Consider the following 16,231-nt stretch of genomic DNA (forward strand, 5'->3'; position numbering starts at 1 on the left):
TACAATGCACTTTCAAACTCTTACTTTATATTTATTCACCTTGACACGACACAGAAAAAAAAGAAATCGGATTCCTTTTTCAAAATCAAATTAGATCGTTAGCGTTGACAATAGTTTTTTTTTAAACACAATGCTCGCACCAGTGACACAGATCTGTAAAAAAGCTATCGAGTTCGATTAAATCATCTTTCATTCCAAATTTGAATCTCGCGACGCGCGGACGTTCGAAAAAAGAATGTAAACATCGCGCCGAAACTTTTTAACTTTTATTTTTTAAACCGTGAAAAATGTTGCCAGTATTTTTTTTAATTTGCGCGAGTTTTGCGAATGCGGATTATTTTGCGAATAGTATAAATCATATGGAGTTTTACAGGAATAGGACGAGGCCCTCGAAGGCGTTTTCTAGTTTTTCCAATAGTTATTTTAACCAGAATTTGTTGCAAAGGCCCAGTAAGGTTAAGGTGCAGTGCGGGACTCGAACTGTGGACTTTAATCCTAGAAGAATGGCGAAAATTGTTGGTGGAACTGAAACGCCGTATGGAGCTTTTCCTTGGCAGGTAAGTGAGAATATTTAGCTTCGATTATCCATACTAATATTATAAATGGGAAAGTGTGTTTGTCTGTTTGTTTGTCCGCCTTTCACGGCAAAACGGAGCGACGAATTGACGTGATTTTTATAGGTGGAGATAGTTGAAGGGATGGAGAGTGACATAAGCTTGTTTCAGAGTTTCTTAAATATTTCTTCTAAAATAAAAAATAAAATAGTAGGTAGTAAATAAAATAGAAAAAAAACTTGACTAAACATAAATAAGTATGTGAATTATCAAGAAATGTTTAAGAAACTCTTTATATTATTAACTGAATAAATAAAAATTCAGATTTTAATAGCTTAAGATGAAAAGACGACTTCCGGAAACAACTTTTCCACGCAAGAGTATTCACCATTTTCCTTTATGGAAATTAATATTGCAATACAATACAATACAATACAAATACTCTTTAGGCCACATCTCTATGAAAAGGAACAATACAAACTAACTAGGTTTAATGCGATGTTTTATAGTTAATATTTTTTTCCCCTCACTAGCTCGGAAACACGTGTTTTGTCCTTTAATACCAGCGGGTAAAAACGCATTTTATCCACTAGTGGGTAAAGTAATTTGACCTTGAATAAAGTCAAATTAACTGCTATAAAATTGATAAAAGTAGGTGAATCTATTAATAAAGATGATTTACCACCTGTGGAACTACTGGAAGCAATGATAAACGCATTTTTTGCGTTGTAGTTTCCTCGCTATAGTGAGGGGAAAAGTTTTGTGTTACACTCGGGAGCAAATGTATTTTACTTCTCGTGTGTTAAAAAACTCGCAAGTTCAGGATTCTATTCTCGAACCACTCGCTTCGCTCGTGGTTCAACTATAGAATCCTTTCACTTGCTCGTTTTTCAATTCCACACTCGGCGTTAAAATACAACTTTGCCCCCTTGTATAACAAATAACTATTTCAGTACAGATGGTGTTTTTTTTACGCACTAGTGCGAGAAGTGGTTCATTATATGCCAGGTCGAAACTTAGGCCATCTGTACTGAAAAACGTCGTACTATTGTACGTGCGAAAAGAAAATTCGTAATTCGTGTTGATTTAAAATACTCCCTTCGGTCGTGTACGGTATCACGGACAGACACACACGCAGATAGACAGACAGACAGACACGTCAATCTTATAACACCCCTTCGTTTTTGCGTCGGGGGTTAAAAAAGCACTAACTGTACTGAAAACATCTTCAACCCCAATTTGTTTTATGAAATCTTCGCAAAGTACCTAATTTGCGTAAGTGCAAACAAATAATTAAGCGCAAAAGAATTACGTAAGTGTTACGGTAACACATCCTAAAGCACTCGAGTTCAAAAGAGTGCTAAAATTAGAAACACAAAGTTATGTTTGCGCGTGAGAAAATATTGTTAAATTATGCTAGCACAGCGAATGGATTCGTTGAAATAATTATTTATTTATTTTTCCCCTCACTAGCTCGGAAACACGTGTTTTGTCCTTTAATACCAGCGGGTAAAAACGCATTTTATCCACTAGGGGGTAAAGTAATTTGACCTTGAATAAAGTCAAATTAACTGCTTTAAAATTGATAAAAGTAGGTGAATCTAGTAATAAAGATAGATGATTTACCACCTGCAGAACTACTGGAAGCAGCGATAAACGCATTTTTAACCGACTTCAAAAAAAGGAGGAGGTTCTCAAAAAATTCAACTAAATGTTTTTTTTTTGTATGTATGTTATTCGATATCTCCGAGAATCATGGACCGATTTTCAAAATTTTTTTTTCAATCGATCAGGTATAACCCTGAGATGGTCCCATTGGCACCAAGTCGGGGTCTGATGATGGGATCTTGGAGAAATCGAGGGAACTCTTCAAATGTTATACGCACATGTAATGTTTTGTGTGTATTTTTCAAAGGTGCACCAGTATTTACGCTTGGTGGTAATAATTTTATGTGGCTGAGCTGATGATGGAAGGTCAACTCCTCAATGGTTAGGAGTTACTTAAAGGATAATTCTTTCACTACTGTACATATATTCGGACTGGTACATATAATTTGCGTTGAAGTTTCCTCGCTATAGTGAGGGGAAAAGTTTTGTGTTACACTCGGGTGCAAATGTATTTTACTTCTCGTGTGTTAAAAAACTCGCAAGTTCAGGATTCTATTCTCGAACCACTCGCTTCGCTCGTGGTTCAACTATAGAATCCTTTCACTTGCTCGTTTTTTAATTCCACACTCGGCGTTAAAATACAACTTTGCCCCCTTGTATAACAAATAACTATTAATTCTCGTGTGTTAAAAAACTCGCTTGGGATTAGTTGTCAAAGCGGACCCCAGGCTCCCATGAGCCGTGGCAAATGGCGGGATAACGCAAGGAGGATGATGATGATGATGGCATTTATTTAAATACCTTATGCTACCTACAGAAATATAAATAAGGAAGCCTATTTTTTTAATAATTACTTTTTTTTTTTAATATTATGGCCTGGATTAATAATTACTCTTGATCGTATGAGCGGTTTCGCAATACATCCGATTCTAATCCATGAAAAAAATTCAATTCCTTCTGCTTGTAATATGAGTTGTAAACTGTTTTAATATAACATTTTTGACAGACGCGACACTGTTGACACCTAGTGTCGAGTAGCAGTACTGACAATTTACACTAGCCACTTTTATGAAATGTGATATTTTTGAAAAAAAAATGCTATTCCTACTCAGAATCACTAGCTTTTTCAAACGTAGTAGTTAAAAAAATTGTCTTATACGGTTTTTTCCTATTTTGCTACCATTTTCCGTACATGTTATATGGGGTAACAAAGGAGGAAAGTAACAAAAATGTATGAATATTCTGGGACACTTTTTGTCTCCCAGTGAGATTGAAAGTACTCGTGATTCTGAGTACAATTGACCTAAAATTCCCAAAAAAAAGAAAATAAAAAAAATGACAAAAAATAAGAACAGCAATTCTCGAAAAGTTTGTACAAAAATTAAGGAAAAAGTTAAATTTGTTTTTATTAATTCCTATTTTGTTACCAAGATTTTGTTGATGAATTGAGATTTTATTAAGTTTTATTTCGTCATTGAGGTTCTCTAGTATCTACAGAGTGGGGTCTGTAACAAAGGCGAAGAATTGAACTCTAGGCTATTCTCCTTATACTGATCAACATTTGTTCGGCGACTTTTAAAAATAACTTGTATTTTGATTTTTATCACCCTTGAAAGTTTTTTCTAAGAGGTAATGTATTGCAAATTCTGTTAAGTCTAAAGTGTGACAGACAACGTCAATGACAACAATAATGGCGTACATTGAAGCTAATATTTATTTTGTATGAAAAATTAAAAATTTAAAGACTTCATAATTTTTAAAAGTCACTGAACAAATGTTGATCAGTATAAGGAGAATAGCCTACAGTTCAATTCTTCGCCTTTGTTACAGGCCCCACTCTGTATATTTTCTTAATTATAACAATTATCCTGTATATATCTTACAGAAGTCAACTTATATTACTAAATGTTGGTAACAAAATAGGATCAATTAAAATTTGCTGACGTGGCTATGTACAAAGTTGGCGGGAATTGCTCAGAAATGCGATGTATGGAGTTACAAATCTTTCCTAACTTATCCTATATGGTCCATACTGTCACAAGAACTTAAGGCCAGTCATTGTTCGTGTGTCAAAGTAATTACGCGTCCATCTTTTGTCTCGTTCGGGAACTGTTCATTTTGTTCAGCGCTTTCACTTTTCCCGCCATAATCGATTTGTTTTGTTTTTTATGCAATGCTGTAAGTACATGGACAAGTAAGTATCGGACGTATAATGGAGGGTTCCGTACATATGGGCCATTTTTTTCAAAGTTGTCCACCCCACTTTTTTTGTAACATGGGCATTTTTTACGCGATTAATACTCAGAATCGCGAGCTCTTTCGATCCTGATAGGAGAAAAAAATGTCCCAAGATTTCCATACATTTTTCAAGCCTTCCATTCCGTTACCGCCATACAAAAGGTATGAAAAAATGGTAACGGAATGGGAAAAAAACCTTGGGACACTTTTTTTCTCCTATCAGGATCGAACTAGCTCTCGATTCTGAGTGGAAAACACATAAAAATTTCCAAATCCAAAAAAAAGTGGGGTGGACAACTTTGAAAGAAATGGCCCATTAACTTAAAGGTTACCGTTTAACAGAACCAGTAGCTGTTTAAATATTAATTTGCCTTGTATTGTATCTGTCAAAATAGTGGTAGGGTGACCAATAAATCGAATTACAGATATAGCGCGAAAAGATTTGGCTTCCTATTGTTACGGAAACACATGAACGTGTGCTATTTCAGTCAGTCTCAGTACAAGATGTACTGACATTATCTGAACTAGCATGACGTAACCTAACCACAAAAATTAAATTTTGAAAAAACCCCCGACCGCGACATAGTCGACCGATTTTCATGAAACATGGCTAAGAACACTCCCGACTAACTCAGCTAAATCGGTTCATCCGTTCGGGAGCTACGATGCCACAGACAGACACACACAGACAGATAAACAGATAGACAGACAGATTCGTCGTTTTTGCGTCGGGGGTTCAAAATACGAACGTTTCCGGAAAAATTCGAAGGAAACCTTTTCCGCACTACATCTGAATTTATGGTTATGGTCATTCTGCGTAAAAATTTACATTTATATGTATTATAATTGATGTTTCGTTATTGTACGAAAACAAAAGTTTTTGAAAATCTTTGGAAAATTCTCAATAAAATATTTTCCTAAAAGATCTGAGAAATTTTAAGTTTTTGCTAATTTTTCGACACTTGCACACCCATTAATAGTGTGCAATTTTCAAGTTAAATCGCAAAAATAAATTTGAGAACCTTTAATATTATCTACGTGAATCCATAAATGGGAAAGTGTGTGTCTGTTTGTTTGTCCGTCTTTCACGGCAAAACGGAGCGACGAATTGACGTGATTTTTTAAGTGGAAACGTTGTAGGGATGGAGAGTGACATAGGCTACTTTTTGTCTCTTTCTAACGCGAGCGAAGCCAAAGCTAGTTAAATATACAGAAAAGTTTCTGTCTTACCAGTATGCGTAGCCGAACGCACATGAAACGCTCACGATAATATCTCTTTCGTAGCTTTCTATCTCTATCGCTTTGTGGCGTATTGGCGCGACAGAGCCAGACTACATTTCTGCGGCGTTTCGATGGCGTTTCTCGTCGGAGAAATGTCATTCGGCTACGGGGCTTGGAATTTTCTTTAAGCGCCACCAAAAACGGCTGCGATCGATACTACATATATTTTTTTGAAATAAATGGAAAAAATGAATTTTTAACTTAGTTTTTGTTGCATATGTCCATGGGCGGAGATGACTGTTTCCCATCAGGGGGTTCGCCTGCACGTTTGCTACATATTTCACAAAAAAAAAAAATTGGGGACACCTCACACGGATCAACTTAGCCCCAAACTAAGCAAAGCTTGTACTATGGGTGCTAAGCGACGATATACATACATTAAATAGATAAATACATACTTATATACATAGAAAACATCCATAACTCAGGAACAAATATCTTAGCTCATCACACAAATAAATGCCCTTACCGGGATTCGAACCCAGGACTGCGGCTTAGCAGGCAGGGTCACTACCAACTGAGCCAGACCGGTCGTCATTTGACCGTCAATTGGTTTTTATATGGGTAAAAAAACAGGAATATCCTAGCATATCATGCATTACATGGTCACCCTACTGGACATCCGAACTGGTTGTTATGTAAGCCGTGTAATGCCATAACCCAGATAATTCAAGTTCGCGGCTGTTAAGTTAGGGTACCGCGGGAATGTGTAATAAGTAATCAATTCTTTTTTTAACCACCGACGCAAAAACGACGGGGTGTTATAAGTTTGACGTGTCTGTCTGTTTGTCTGTGTATGTATCTGTGGCATTGTAGCTCCCGAACGGATTGAATCGATTTAGATTTAGTTTTTTTTGGTTTCAAAAGCTGAGTTAGTCGGGAGTGTTCTTAGCCATGTTTCATGAAAATCGGTCTACTATGTCGCGGTCGGGTTTTTTTTTTAAATTTTAATTTTGTGGTAATATTTGGGTAACGAGGATAGCGAAAACTGTTTTCGAATGTTGGTTAACAAAGAAATGTGTCTTTTTTAGAAATTCCTTTAAAAATAACACTAGCACGGAACCCGTGATCTTTTATTGTCGCTACCAACCACAAGGATATGAAATGACTATACAGTTATAATTTGTGCATCGAATTTTTCGATTCGACGGTTTTTTAGTGATCGAATTTTTTTTATGCACAGTCAAAGAGACGGTACATCAGCAGCATAATAACCTAACCACAAAATTAAAATTTTGAAAAAACCCCCGACCGCGACGTAGTTGACCGATTTCCATGAAACATGGCTAAGAACACTCCCGACTTACTCAGCTTTCAGACAAAAAAAGTAAATCTAAATCTAATTCGGGAGCTACGATGCCACAGACAGACACACACACAGACAAATAGACAGACAGACAGACACGTCAAACTTATAACACCCCGTTGTTTTTCCGTCGGGGGTTAAAAAGAGACAAAAAGTAGCCTATGTCACTCTCCATCCCTTCAACTATCTCCACTTTAAAAATCACGATAGTTAGTCGCTCCGTTTTGCCGTGAAAGACGGACAGACAAACAGACACACACTCTCCCATTTATAATATTAGCATGGATATAGACAAAGAGGATCGAGTATTATAGAGGTTACTGTCAAAGTGAAATGTGTAATAACACAATTTTAACAGTGCATAGACTGCCATCTCTTGACACAAGCTTAGAACTTTTGAACCTCAGTTTTGACAATTTGACCCATATTCTTAGGTATTAAAATGTCAAATATTAATATTAGCGCCATCTAGCCGAGCGTCTCACAATCACTTGACACTAACTTGAATATTATTCTTAAGGGTCTCTCACACTATAAATTCATTTATTATGTATGAAAGAGATGAGAAACTGTTTTTTGCGAATTTAGCTGAAAACAAAAAAAAACACGGTGTTTCTCTGGTATAACACAACATACAATCACGCCTGTATCCCATGAAGGGGTAGGCAGAGCATATGAAACTACTCAAGTTTCAGTGCCACTTTTGGCAAATAAGGAGTTGACAGAAAACGAAGCTGTGACATTGCAGTGACAGGTTGCCAGCCTCTCGTCATTCATGTCACCATGCTCTTATTTTAGCATGGCTTCCATGCTTTAGTTATACTTCCGTGCTCTCGCCTACGCCACAATTTAACCCATATCCCACTTCCCACAGTCGACTTCTACGACACCCACACGGGAAGAAAGGGTGTGGTGAAATTCTTAACCCGTCACCACATGGGTATATGACTTTGATATAAAAAAATCATGTTTAATGTATTGCAGGTGGAAATCCAAATGCTGGACTCCGAGAAGCTGATCTTCGAACACCAATGTGGGGGCGCTGTCATCGCAGAGAGGCTGGTTCTTAGCGCGGCACACTGCTTCGACAAAGTATAGTATAGTTTATTAGTATTTATTTAAAAGTGTTTTGTCCCCTTCTCGCAAATACACAAGCCATCATGACAGAAAGGGACAAAACAATTTTTTTAACTAATCAGTTCAGTAACTTTTTATGAATATGGGGGTATACCTCCAACCCTAGTGTTTCGGGTATCCATGGACGGAATTGATCGCTTACCATCAGGAGACCTGTTGCTAGTTTGCCTCCCACCTTTGGTTCTTTGGTTGCAATTTGGAGAGTGTGATCAAGGGCTACACGAGCTTATTCCGCCGTCCCCATTCTACCATCGGACTCTTAGACGCACGGCCGGTCTCCATCCCTTCCACGAATCCGCACGAAGCGCTTTGCTTCTTCTTTCCTTATGCGCACTGCCAAGGAGTGGAATTCCTTGCCGGCGGCTATATTTCCGAGCTCATATAATCCGGCAACCTTCAAATCAAGAGTGAACAGGCATCTTCTGGGCGAGCTCACTCCATCGTAGGCCACGTCTTTGCCTTTGCCTTTGGCTTGTCTGTGATCAAGAGTACCTAAGCCCATTTATATAATAATTAAAAAAAATCTTATTAAGTTCTCAAATTTATTCATAGGATATCATGATATTCTTATGTCTGTCTGTTTTTCAATCGCTCTCAGTACAGAGTACCTCGTAAATGTATTCGAAATACTTTCAGCACCCCCTCCAAGTGGAGAGGATCCGCCTGGTGATGGGAGAGCATCGTCTGAACATCCATGATAAGCACGAGCACCGGTTCCTGGTGGAGAAGGTGGTTCCTCACCCGGAGTTCAGGAAAAGTAAGTTTATCATCATTATCACCTTCATCATCTTCATCATCAACAACGTATCAGTAATCCACTATTGATTACAGAAAAAGTAAGTGATCATTATCATGATCATTATCATCAACATCATGTTCTTCATCACATTCATCATCATCATCATATTCACCATCACCACCATCATCATCATCATCATTATCACCACATCACCATCTTCATCATAATTATCATCATCATCATCATCATCAGTAATCAGTAGTGCCCCTACAAGTGGAGCGGATCCGCCTGGTGATGGGCGCACGCGGTGAGGTTCCTCATCCTGAGTTCAGGAAAAGTAAGTATACCATATTCATCATCATAATCATCATCTTCATCAGAATCACCGTCGTCATCATGATAATCTTTATCACCATCAATCCACTATTGATTACAGAAAAAATAAGTCATCATTATCATCATTTTCTTCATCACCATCATCATCATCATCGTATCACCATCTCTATCATCATTATTATCGTCATCATCATCATCACCTTCATCATGATCATCATCATCAGCAATTAATCATAATGATTATGATCGTGATTGGCATCGCTATTATCGTAAATTCGTCACTCCGTTTTCCAAACAAACACATACTTTCCCATTTAGGGCCACTTGCACCAACGAAAATGCAGGGTTAACCCGAGGGTTAACCTACCATTTTATATGGAATTTGACAGATGACAGCCCACTAGCTCGCCGGAAGATCAGCGCTGACCCCTAGGGGTCAGCATTTATGCTGAGGTGGGACCATTTCGTGGTAAATCCGACATACTAAGTCACTTGAAGGGAATAGGTTTAAAAATGAGCTTAAACAATGGCTAATAATTAAATGTTTTTATAATTTAAATGAATATTTTATGTATATAGATGGTTAAAATTATTTTGTTGCTGTTTGATGTTTTCTAGTTTTAAGTTATTATAATATTGTACGCCCGAAATGGGCAAACTGTTGGAATTATTTATGTATGCATGCGATCTCACTGTACACAGTTAAAACAATAAATGAATATGAATAGATATGAATACTTTTTTTTCTTATCTTATTTTTTAACCCCCGACGCAAAAACGACGGGCTGTTATAAGTTTGACGTGTCTGTCTGTCTATCTGTTTGTCTGTCTGTCTGTGTGTGTGTCTGTGGCATCGTAGCTCCCGAACGGATGAACCGATTTAGATTTAGTTTTTTTTTGTCTGAAAGCTGAGTTAGTCGGGAGTGTTCTTAGCCATGTTTCATGAAAATCGGTCCACTAGGTCGCAGTCGGGAGTTTTGTAATTATGAATTACTTATGGGTGTGGTGACGGGTTAAGAATTTCACCACCCCCTTTCTTCCCGTGGGTGTCGTAGAAGGCGACTATGGGATATGGGGTAAATTGTGGCGTAGGCGAGAGGCTGGCAACCTGTCACTGCAATGTCACAGTTTCGTTTTCTTTCAACCCCTTATTTGCCAGGAGTGGCACTGTAACTTTAGCAGTTTCATGTGCTCTGCCCACCCCTTTATGGGAAACAGGCGTGATCGTATGTGTGTATGTGTGTGTGTGAATTACTTATGTAAATAATTTATGTGTTCATGAATAAACTACTTTGACGACCGGTCTGGTGCAGTCGACGACCGGTCTGGCGCAGTCGGTAGTGACCCTGCCTGCTACGCCGCGGTCCCGGGTTCGAATCCCGGTAAGGGCATTTATTTGTGTGATGAGCACAGATATTTGTTCCTGAGTCATGGATGTTTTCTATGTATATATATATATATATATATGGCCTTAGCGTCTATTTCAGACGATTTATGGTGCAATGTCCGAAAGACATCGCTTTTGATGACTAAAGAGACCTATGCGAGAGCGACACATTTTGCCATATATATATATATATATATATAAGTATTTATATATTATATGTATATAAGTATTTATATATTATATATATCGTTGCTGAGTACCCACAACACAAGCCTTCTTGAGCTTACCGTGGGCCTCAGTCAATCTGTGTAAGAATGTCCTATATTATTTATTTATTTATTTAAACTATTGAATCTTGAATCACTAACCCCCAGTTAAGTGATTAGTACAAGTGGGCCTTATAGTATTAAGTATTTATTATAAACTAGCTTTTGCCCGCGGCTACGCTCGCATTAGAAAGAGACAAAACATAGCCTATGTCACTCTCCATCCCTTCAACTATCTCCACTTAAAAAAGCACGTCAATTCGTCGCTCCGTTTTGCCGTGAAAGACGGACAAACAAACAGACACACATACTTTCCCATTTATACTATATTCCCAACTGAGATAAAGTCAGTGGAAAGTGACAACGAGTTTACTAGGAAACTTAAATTGCTCTTAATCGAAAAGGCTTACTATACTGCAGACGAGTTTCTTCGTGGAGTCAATTAATTGTGTGCTCTATTATGCTATTTTTTGTCTTTTGCTTAGGTTCTAAATTAAATTTTATTATGAATTTGTTATAATATAAATGTAATTTATAAAATGTGTAAGCTATTACCTTGTAAATATTTTAGTATTTAATTAATTGTGTAAATATTATTTATAAGATTGACCTGTAAAACATTTTTATCAATAAATAAATCAATCAATATATAATAATATTAGTATGGATATTTGTCTTTTTTTTTCAGACGGACCCCACAGCAACGACATAGCCCTCATACTCGTAGCGCGCTCCAACCAAGTCCAGTTCAACTCCCACGTGCGCCCTATATGCTTACCCGACGCTGGTACAGAGAGCGCTGGGCGCTGGTGTGCCGTCACCGGCTGGGGTTATCAAACAGGTATGGTTACCATGGTAACTAGTAAGAAAAAAAAGTGGCTCTGGGAGCTGAAGACCGTCGCGAAATGCTTAGAAAATGTAAAAGCGAGATTGACAAAAATACATAGAATCTAGTTACAAAATTGAATGAAAATCAGTTGAGAATTGCGATCTGTGGAGGGGACCATCCGGACACACAATTTAAATTTTGAATAACCTAACCACAAAATTTAAATTTTGGAAAAACCCCCGACCGCGACATAGTGCACCGATTTTCATGAAACATGGCTAAGAACACTCCCAAATTACTCAGCTTTCAGACAAAATAACCTAATCTATATCTAAATCGGTTCATCCGTTCGGGAGCTACGAGGCCACAGACAGACACACACACAGACAGACAAACAGACAGACAGACACGTAAAACTTATAACACCCCGTCGTTTTTGCGTCGGGAGTTAAAAAACCCCGACATAGTGGACCGATTTCCCTCATATGGCTAAGAACACTCCCGACTAATTCAGCTTTCAAACAAAAAACGAAATCTACATAGGTTCATCCGTACGCAAGCTACGATGCCACAGACATACAGACAGACATACAGCTCTAGCCAAGTACAGTTCAACTCCCACGTGCGCCCCATTTGCTTGCCCGACGCCGGTACTGAGAGCGCTGGGCGCTGGTGTGCCGTCACCGGCTGGGGGTATCAAACAGGTATGGTAACCATGGTAACTAGTATTCAGAAAAAAAAGTGGCTCTGGGAGCTGAAGACCTTTGCGACATGCTTTGAAAATGCAAAAGCGAGATTGACAAAAATACATAGAATCTAGTTACAAAATTTAATGAAAATCGGTTGAGAATTGTGATCTGTGGAGGGGACCATCCGAACACACAATTTAAATTTTGAAGAAACATAGCTAAGAACACTCCCGACTAATTCAGCTTTCAAACAAAAAACGAAATCTACATAGGTTCATCTGTTCGCAAGCTACGATGCTACAGACAGACACACACACAGACAGACAGACAAACAGACAGACAGACAGACAGACAGACATACACACAGACAGACACGTCAAACTTAGAACACCCCTTCGTTTTTGCGTTGGGGGTTAAAAAAAGGGAAACCTTCGCGAAATGCTTAGAAATTGCAAAATGAGTCTGTGGTGTCCTAATTGACCTGATTAAAGTCGACAAGTAGAAAAAACCTATTACGGATTACTTCATTTGTATGGAGACGGTTTAAAACACAAACTTCTCTATTTCCAGAGAGCACAGAAAGCTTCGCCCCCGTCCTTCGCGCCGCGGCTGTACCAGTTCTCGACTTGGCTACTTGTAGAAAAGACCAGATCCTAGGCGGAAGGCAGCAGGCGATTTTAGACTCCATGATTTGTGCAGGTGAGTATCACAGAGAATTCAACCTTCGTCCTGAAGACCTAGGCGAAATGATAATCGTTTACGGTAGACACCGATCGAAACATAGTCTGGCTCTGTCACGCCTTAGCGCCTTAGCGTTTAGGTTTTATGTTTTGTTTTGCCCTTAGGCCTACACACAATTAGACGTTACGACGACGTGTCGTGGCACGTTGCGGCGTCGTGTAACGTTGTGATGTCATGACGCAGGCCATCCATACGGCGGTTTTATTATTTGGCGGTATTTCGGTGGCGTTTCGCGTCGCAGAAATGCCATTGGGCTGCGGGGCCACTAGCAATTCTACGACGCGAAACGAAAACGAAACGCCGCGAAAGGTAGTCTGGCTCTGTTGTGCGATAGATATCTACGAGCGTTTCGTTTCGTGAGCGTTTCGTGAGCGTTTGTGCCATTCGGCTACCTTAAAAAGACGGAGTCGCAAGTATGAAGTGATCAGCCATCCCATCTCTATTGTACCTACCTATTATTTTTACAAATAACTTACTCTCGTGTGGCAGGGTTAAGAATTTCACCACCCCCTTTCTTCCCGCGGGTGTCGTAGAAGGCGACTGTGGGATATGGGTTAAATTGTGGCTTAGGCGAGAGGCTGGCAACCTGTCACTGCATGTCACAATTTGGATTTCTTTCAACCCCTTTTTGCCAAGAGTGCCACTGAAACTTAGTAGCTCATGTGCTCTGTCTGCCTACCCCTTATCCCTTATTGATTATTTGTATGTATGTATGTACCTATTTTATTTTCTTCCAGGCATCCTCTCAGGGGGCGTCGACGCCTGCAAGGGTGACTCCGGTGGACCCCTCGCCTGTACCCAAGGGGGTCGGTGGCAGCTGCATGGCGTCGTGAGTTGGGGGTCAGGATGTGGAAGACGGGCGAGACCAGGGGTCTATACTAGAGTGGCAGCTTACGTTGATTGGATTACTAAGACTGCTAGCTCTTTAGGTCATAGAATATAAAAAAAAAATAGTAGTAGAGATGACACAGATTTGCGACGTTCTTAGTGACTTACCTACGTCAAATTGATGACATTTAGTATGAGACAAAAGAGGATCAAGTATTATAGAGAGTTACTGTCAAAGGAAAATGTGTAATCACAGTGCATAGCCTGCCATCTCTCGACACGAGCTTAAAACTTTTAAACCTCAAGTGTTAAAATGTCAAATATTCATATTAGCGCCATCTAGCCGAGTGTTCCCCAAAGGTGTAACGCCATCTAGGCCACCGTACCTATTTCTATGTAGGTATATGGTTCCGAGGTACGTTTTTAGGGTTCCGTAGTCAACTAGGAACCCTTATAGTTTCGCCATGTCTGTCTGTCCGTCCGTCCGTCCGTCCGCGGATAATCTCAGTAACCGTTAGCACTAGAAAGCTGAAATTTGGTACTAATATGTATATCAATCACGCCAACAAAGTGCAAAATATATTATGTTTTTCGATACGTATATTAGAAAAGATACGGGCCAGCCTGTAATTTTTGACTGATTTATTTTTTTTCCCCTCACTAGGTCGGAAACACGTGTTTTGTCCTTTAATACCAGCGGGTAAAAACGCATTTTATCCACTAGTGGGTAAAGTAATTTGACCTTGAATAAAGTCAAATTAACTGCCACCTGTGGAACTACTGGAAGCAGTGATAAACGCATTTCTTGCGTCGTAGTTTCCTCGCTATAAGTAGTGAGGGGAAAAGTTTGTGTTACACTCGGGTGCAAATGTATTTTACTTCTCGTGTGTTAAAAAACTCGCAAGTTCAGGATTATATTCTCGAACCACTCGCTTCGCTCGTGGTTCAACTAAAGGATCCTTTCGCTTGCTCGTTTTTCAATTCCACACTCGGCGTTAAAATACAACTTTGCCCCCTTGTATAACAAATAACTATTATAGCGCCTGCATACATTTTGATAGCAATGTCATTATTAAGGCACAAGATAATCACAAATATTTCGTTTTTAACCCCCGACGCAAAAACGATGGGGTGTTATAAGTTTGACGTGTCTGTCTGTCTGTTTGTTTGTCTGCCTGTCTGTCTGTCTGTCTGTCTGTCTGTCTATCTGTCTGTCGGTCTGTCTGTCTGTCTGTTACTTTTGTTCAGTTGTTTGCCACAATTCTGAATTAATTAACCTACATTTTATATTTATCGTCGGAATAGTTACGCACATTGATTTGTTTGAAAATGGTTTTTGCTTCTAATTAATAGTATTTTATGCAACTGCCGTTTAAAGGAGGTCAAAATAGACGAGTGACGTGGGTAACAATTTGAGGTGAAGCCGAAAATTGTTATTAAGACGCCACGAGTATTTTTTGACTCAGTTAAACACCGTTGCTTACAATAATTTTTCTACGACTATGCACTTAGTTTTTAATAGTTTGCTTGAATAACGTTCGTGAAATTCACATTGTTTTCTGTATTTTGACGCAAAGGTTTGCACTGTCAGCTCAGCTGCCCAAAGCCTTTCCGCGCACGCGAGCAGTATCTTTATAACAATGCGTTGCCATGGTTACAGAGCCAAACAATGCGTTTTCAGTTTTTTAGATACTGCGCGCATGCGCGGAAAGCCAACGGACGCTGGCTTTGGGGAATAGACTTTTTTAAAGATGCACGACCCTGTAAATGACGGATAACGGTTCGGGAGTAGAAAAAACGTGTTTAGACACGTGTCGTTACGTTTAAAAAACGTATTTGTCTATTTGAACCCGGTCTGAACTGTGTATAAGCGTGTTATGTAGATTCGTACGGCCAAAACGTGATGAGTTCACATAATGATTGTTTGTCACTCGTCTATAGGAATAATTTAGAATTATTTTACATTGTTGATGTGCACTGATTTAGTTGTTTTATAAATGGGTGAATGTTGTGTAATTGCCCTAATTTTAAAACTTGAAGAAGCGGAGGATTCCAAAAATGTTTTTTTTAATTTATTTGAAAAAAAAAATTAAATTACACTTATATTGACCGGGACATAGACCGTCATTTCCATGGATTACCTTTTTGACTTTCATTGAGGTCCCGATATTTCGACGCCGTGGAACCGTGAATTATTTAAAACTTTTTTTTTTAATTTAAATTTTTCAACTACTCGATTTTTTTTCCAATTTACATTTCCCATTTACGTAAATGCCCCGCTGTATATTAAAT

At 38.8% G+C, this 16,231-nt stretch overlaps 1 protein-coding gene across 1 annotated transcript; it reads left to right on the forward strand.

Annotated features, from left to right (window-relative positions):
• The first annotated feature begins 224 nt into the window (after positions 1 to 224).
• On the forward strand, positions 225 to 14,198 carry LOC125240365 (mast cell tryptase-like). Its single transcript, XM_048148271.1, has 6 exons — positions 225 to 557; positions 7,972 to 8,079; positions 8,761 to 8,881; positions 11,541 to 11,693; positions 12,941 to 13,069; positions 13,849 to 14,198. Exons 1-6 carry the CDS (start codon positions 288 to 290, stop codon positions 14,052 to 14,054), a joined length of 987 nt encoding a protein of 328 aa, XP_048004228.1. The 5' UTR covers positions 225 to 287; the 3' UTR covers positions 14,055 to 14,198.
• Positions 14,199 to 16,231: the final 2,033 nt, after the last annotated feature.

Source organism: Leguminivora glycinivorella, chromosome 27 (assembly GCF_023078275.1).
Source record: "Leguminivora glycinivorella isolate SPB_JAAS2020 chromosome 27, LegGlyc_1.1, whole genome shotgun sequence".
Taxonomy (NCBI): domain Eukaryota; kingdom Metazoa; phylum Arthropoda; class Insecta; order Lepidoptera; family Tortricidae; genus Leguminivora; species Leguminivora glycinivorella.

Bases quoted from the DNA above. Each gene is read 5' to 3' on its own strand.
- LOC125240365 (XM_048148271.1), top strand. From the start codon at position 288: ATGTTGCCAGTATTTTTTTTAATTTGCGCGAGTTTTGCGAATGCGGAT. The intron at 558-7,971 runs GTAAGTGAGAAT...AATGTATTGCAG, and splicing joins ATGGAGCTTTTCCTTGGCAG to GTGGAAATCCAAATGCTGGA. The intron at 11,694-12,940 runs GTATGGTTACCA...CTCTATTTCCAG, and splicing joins CGGCTGGGGTTATCAAACAG to AGAGCACAGAAAGCTTCGCC.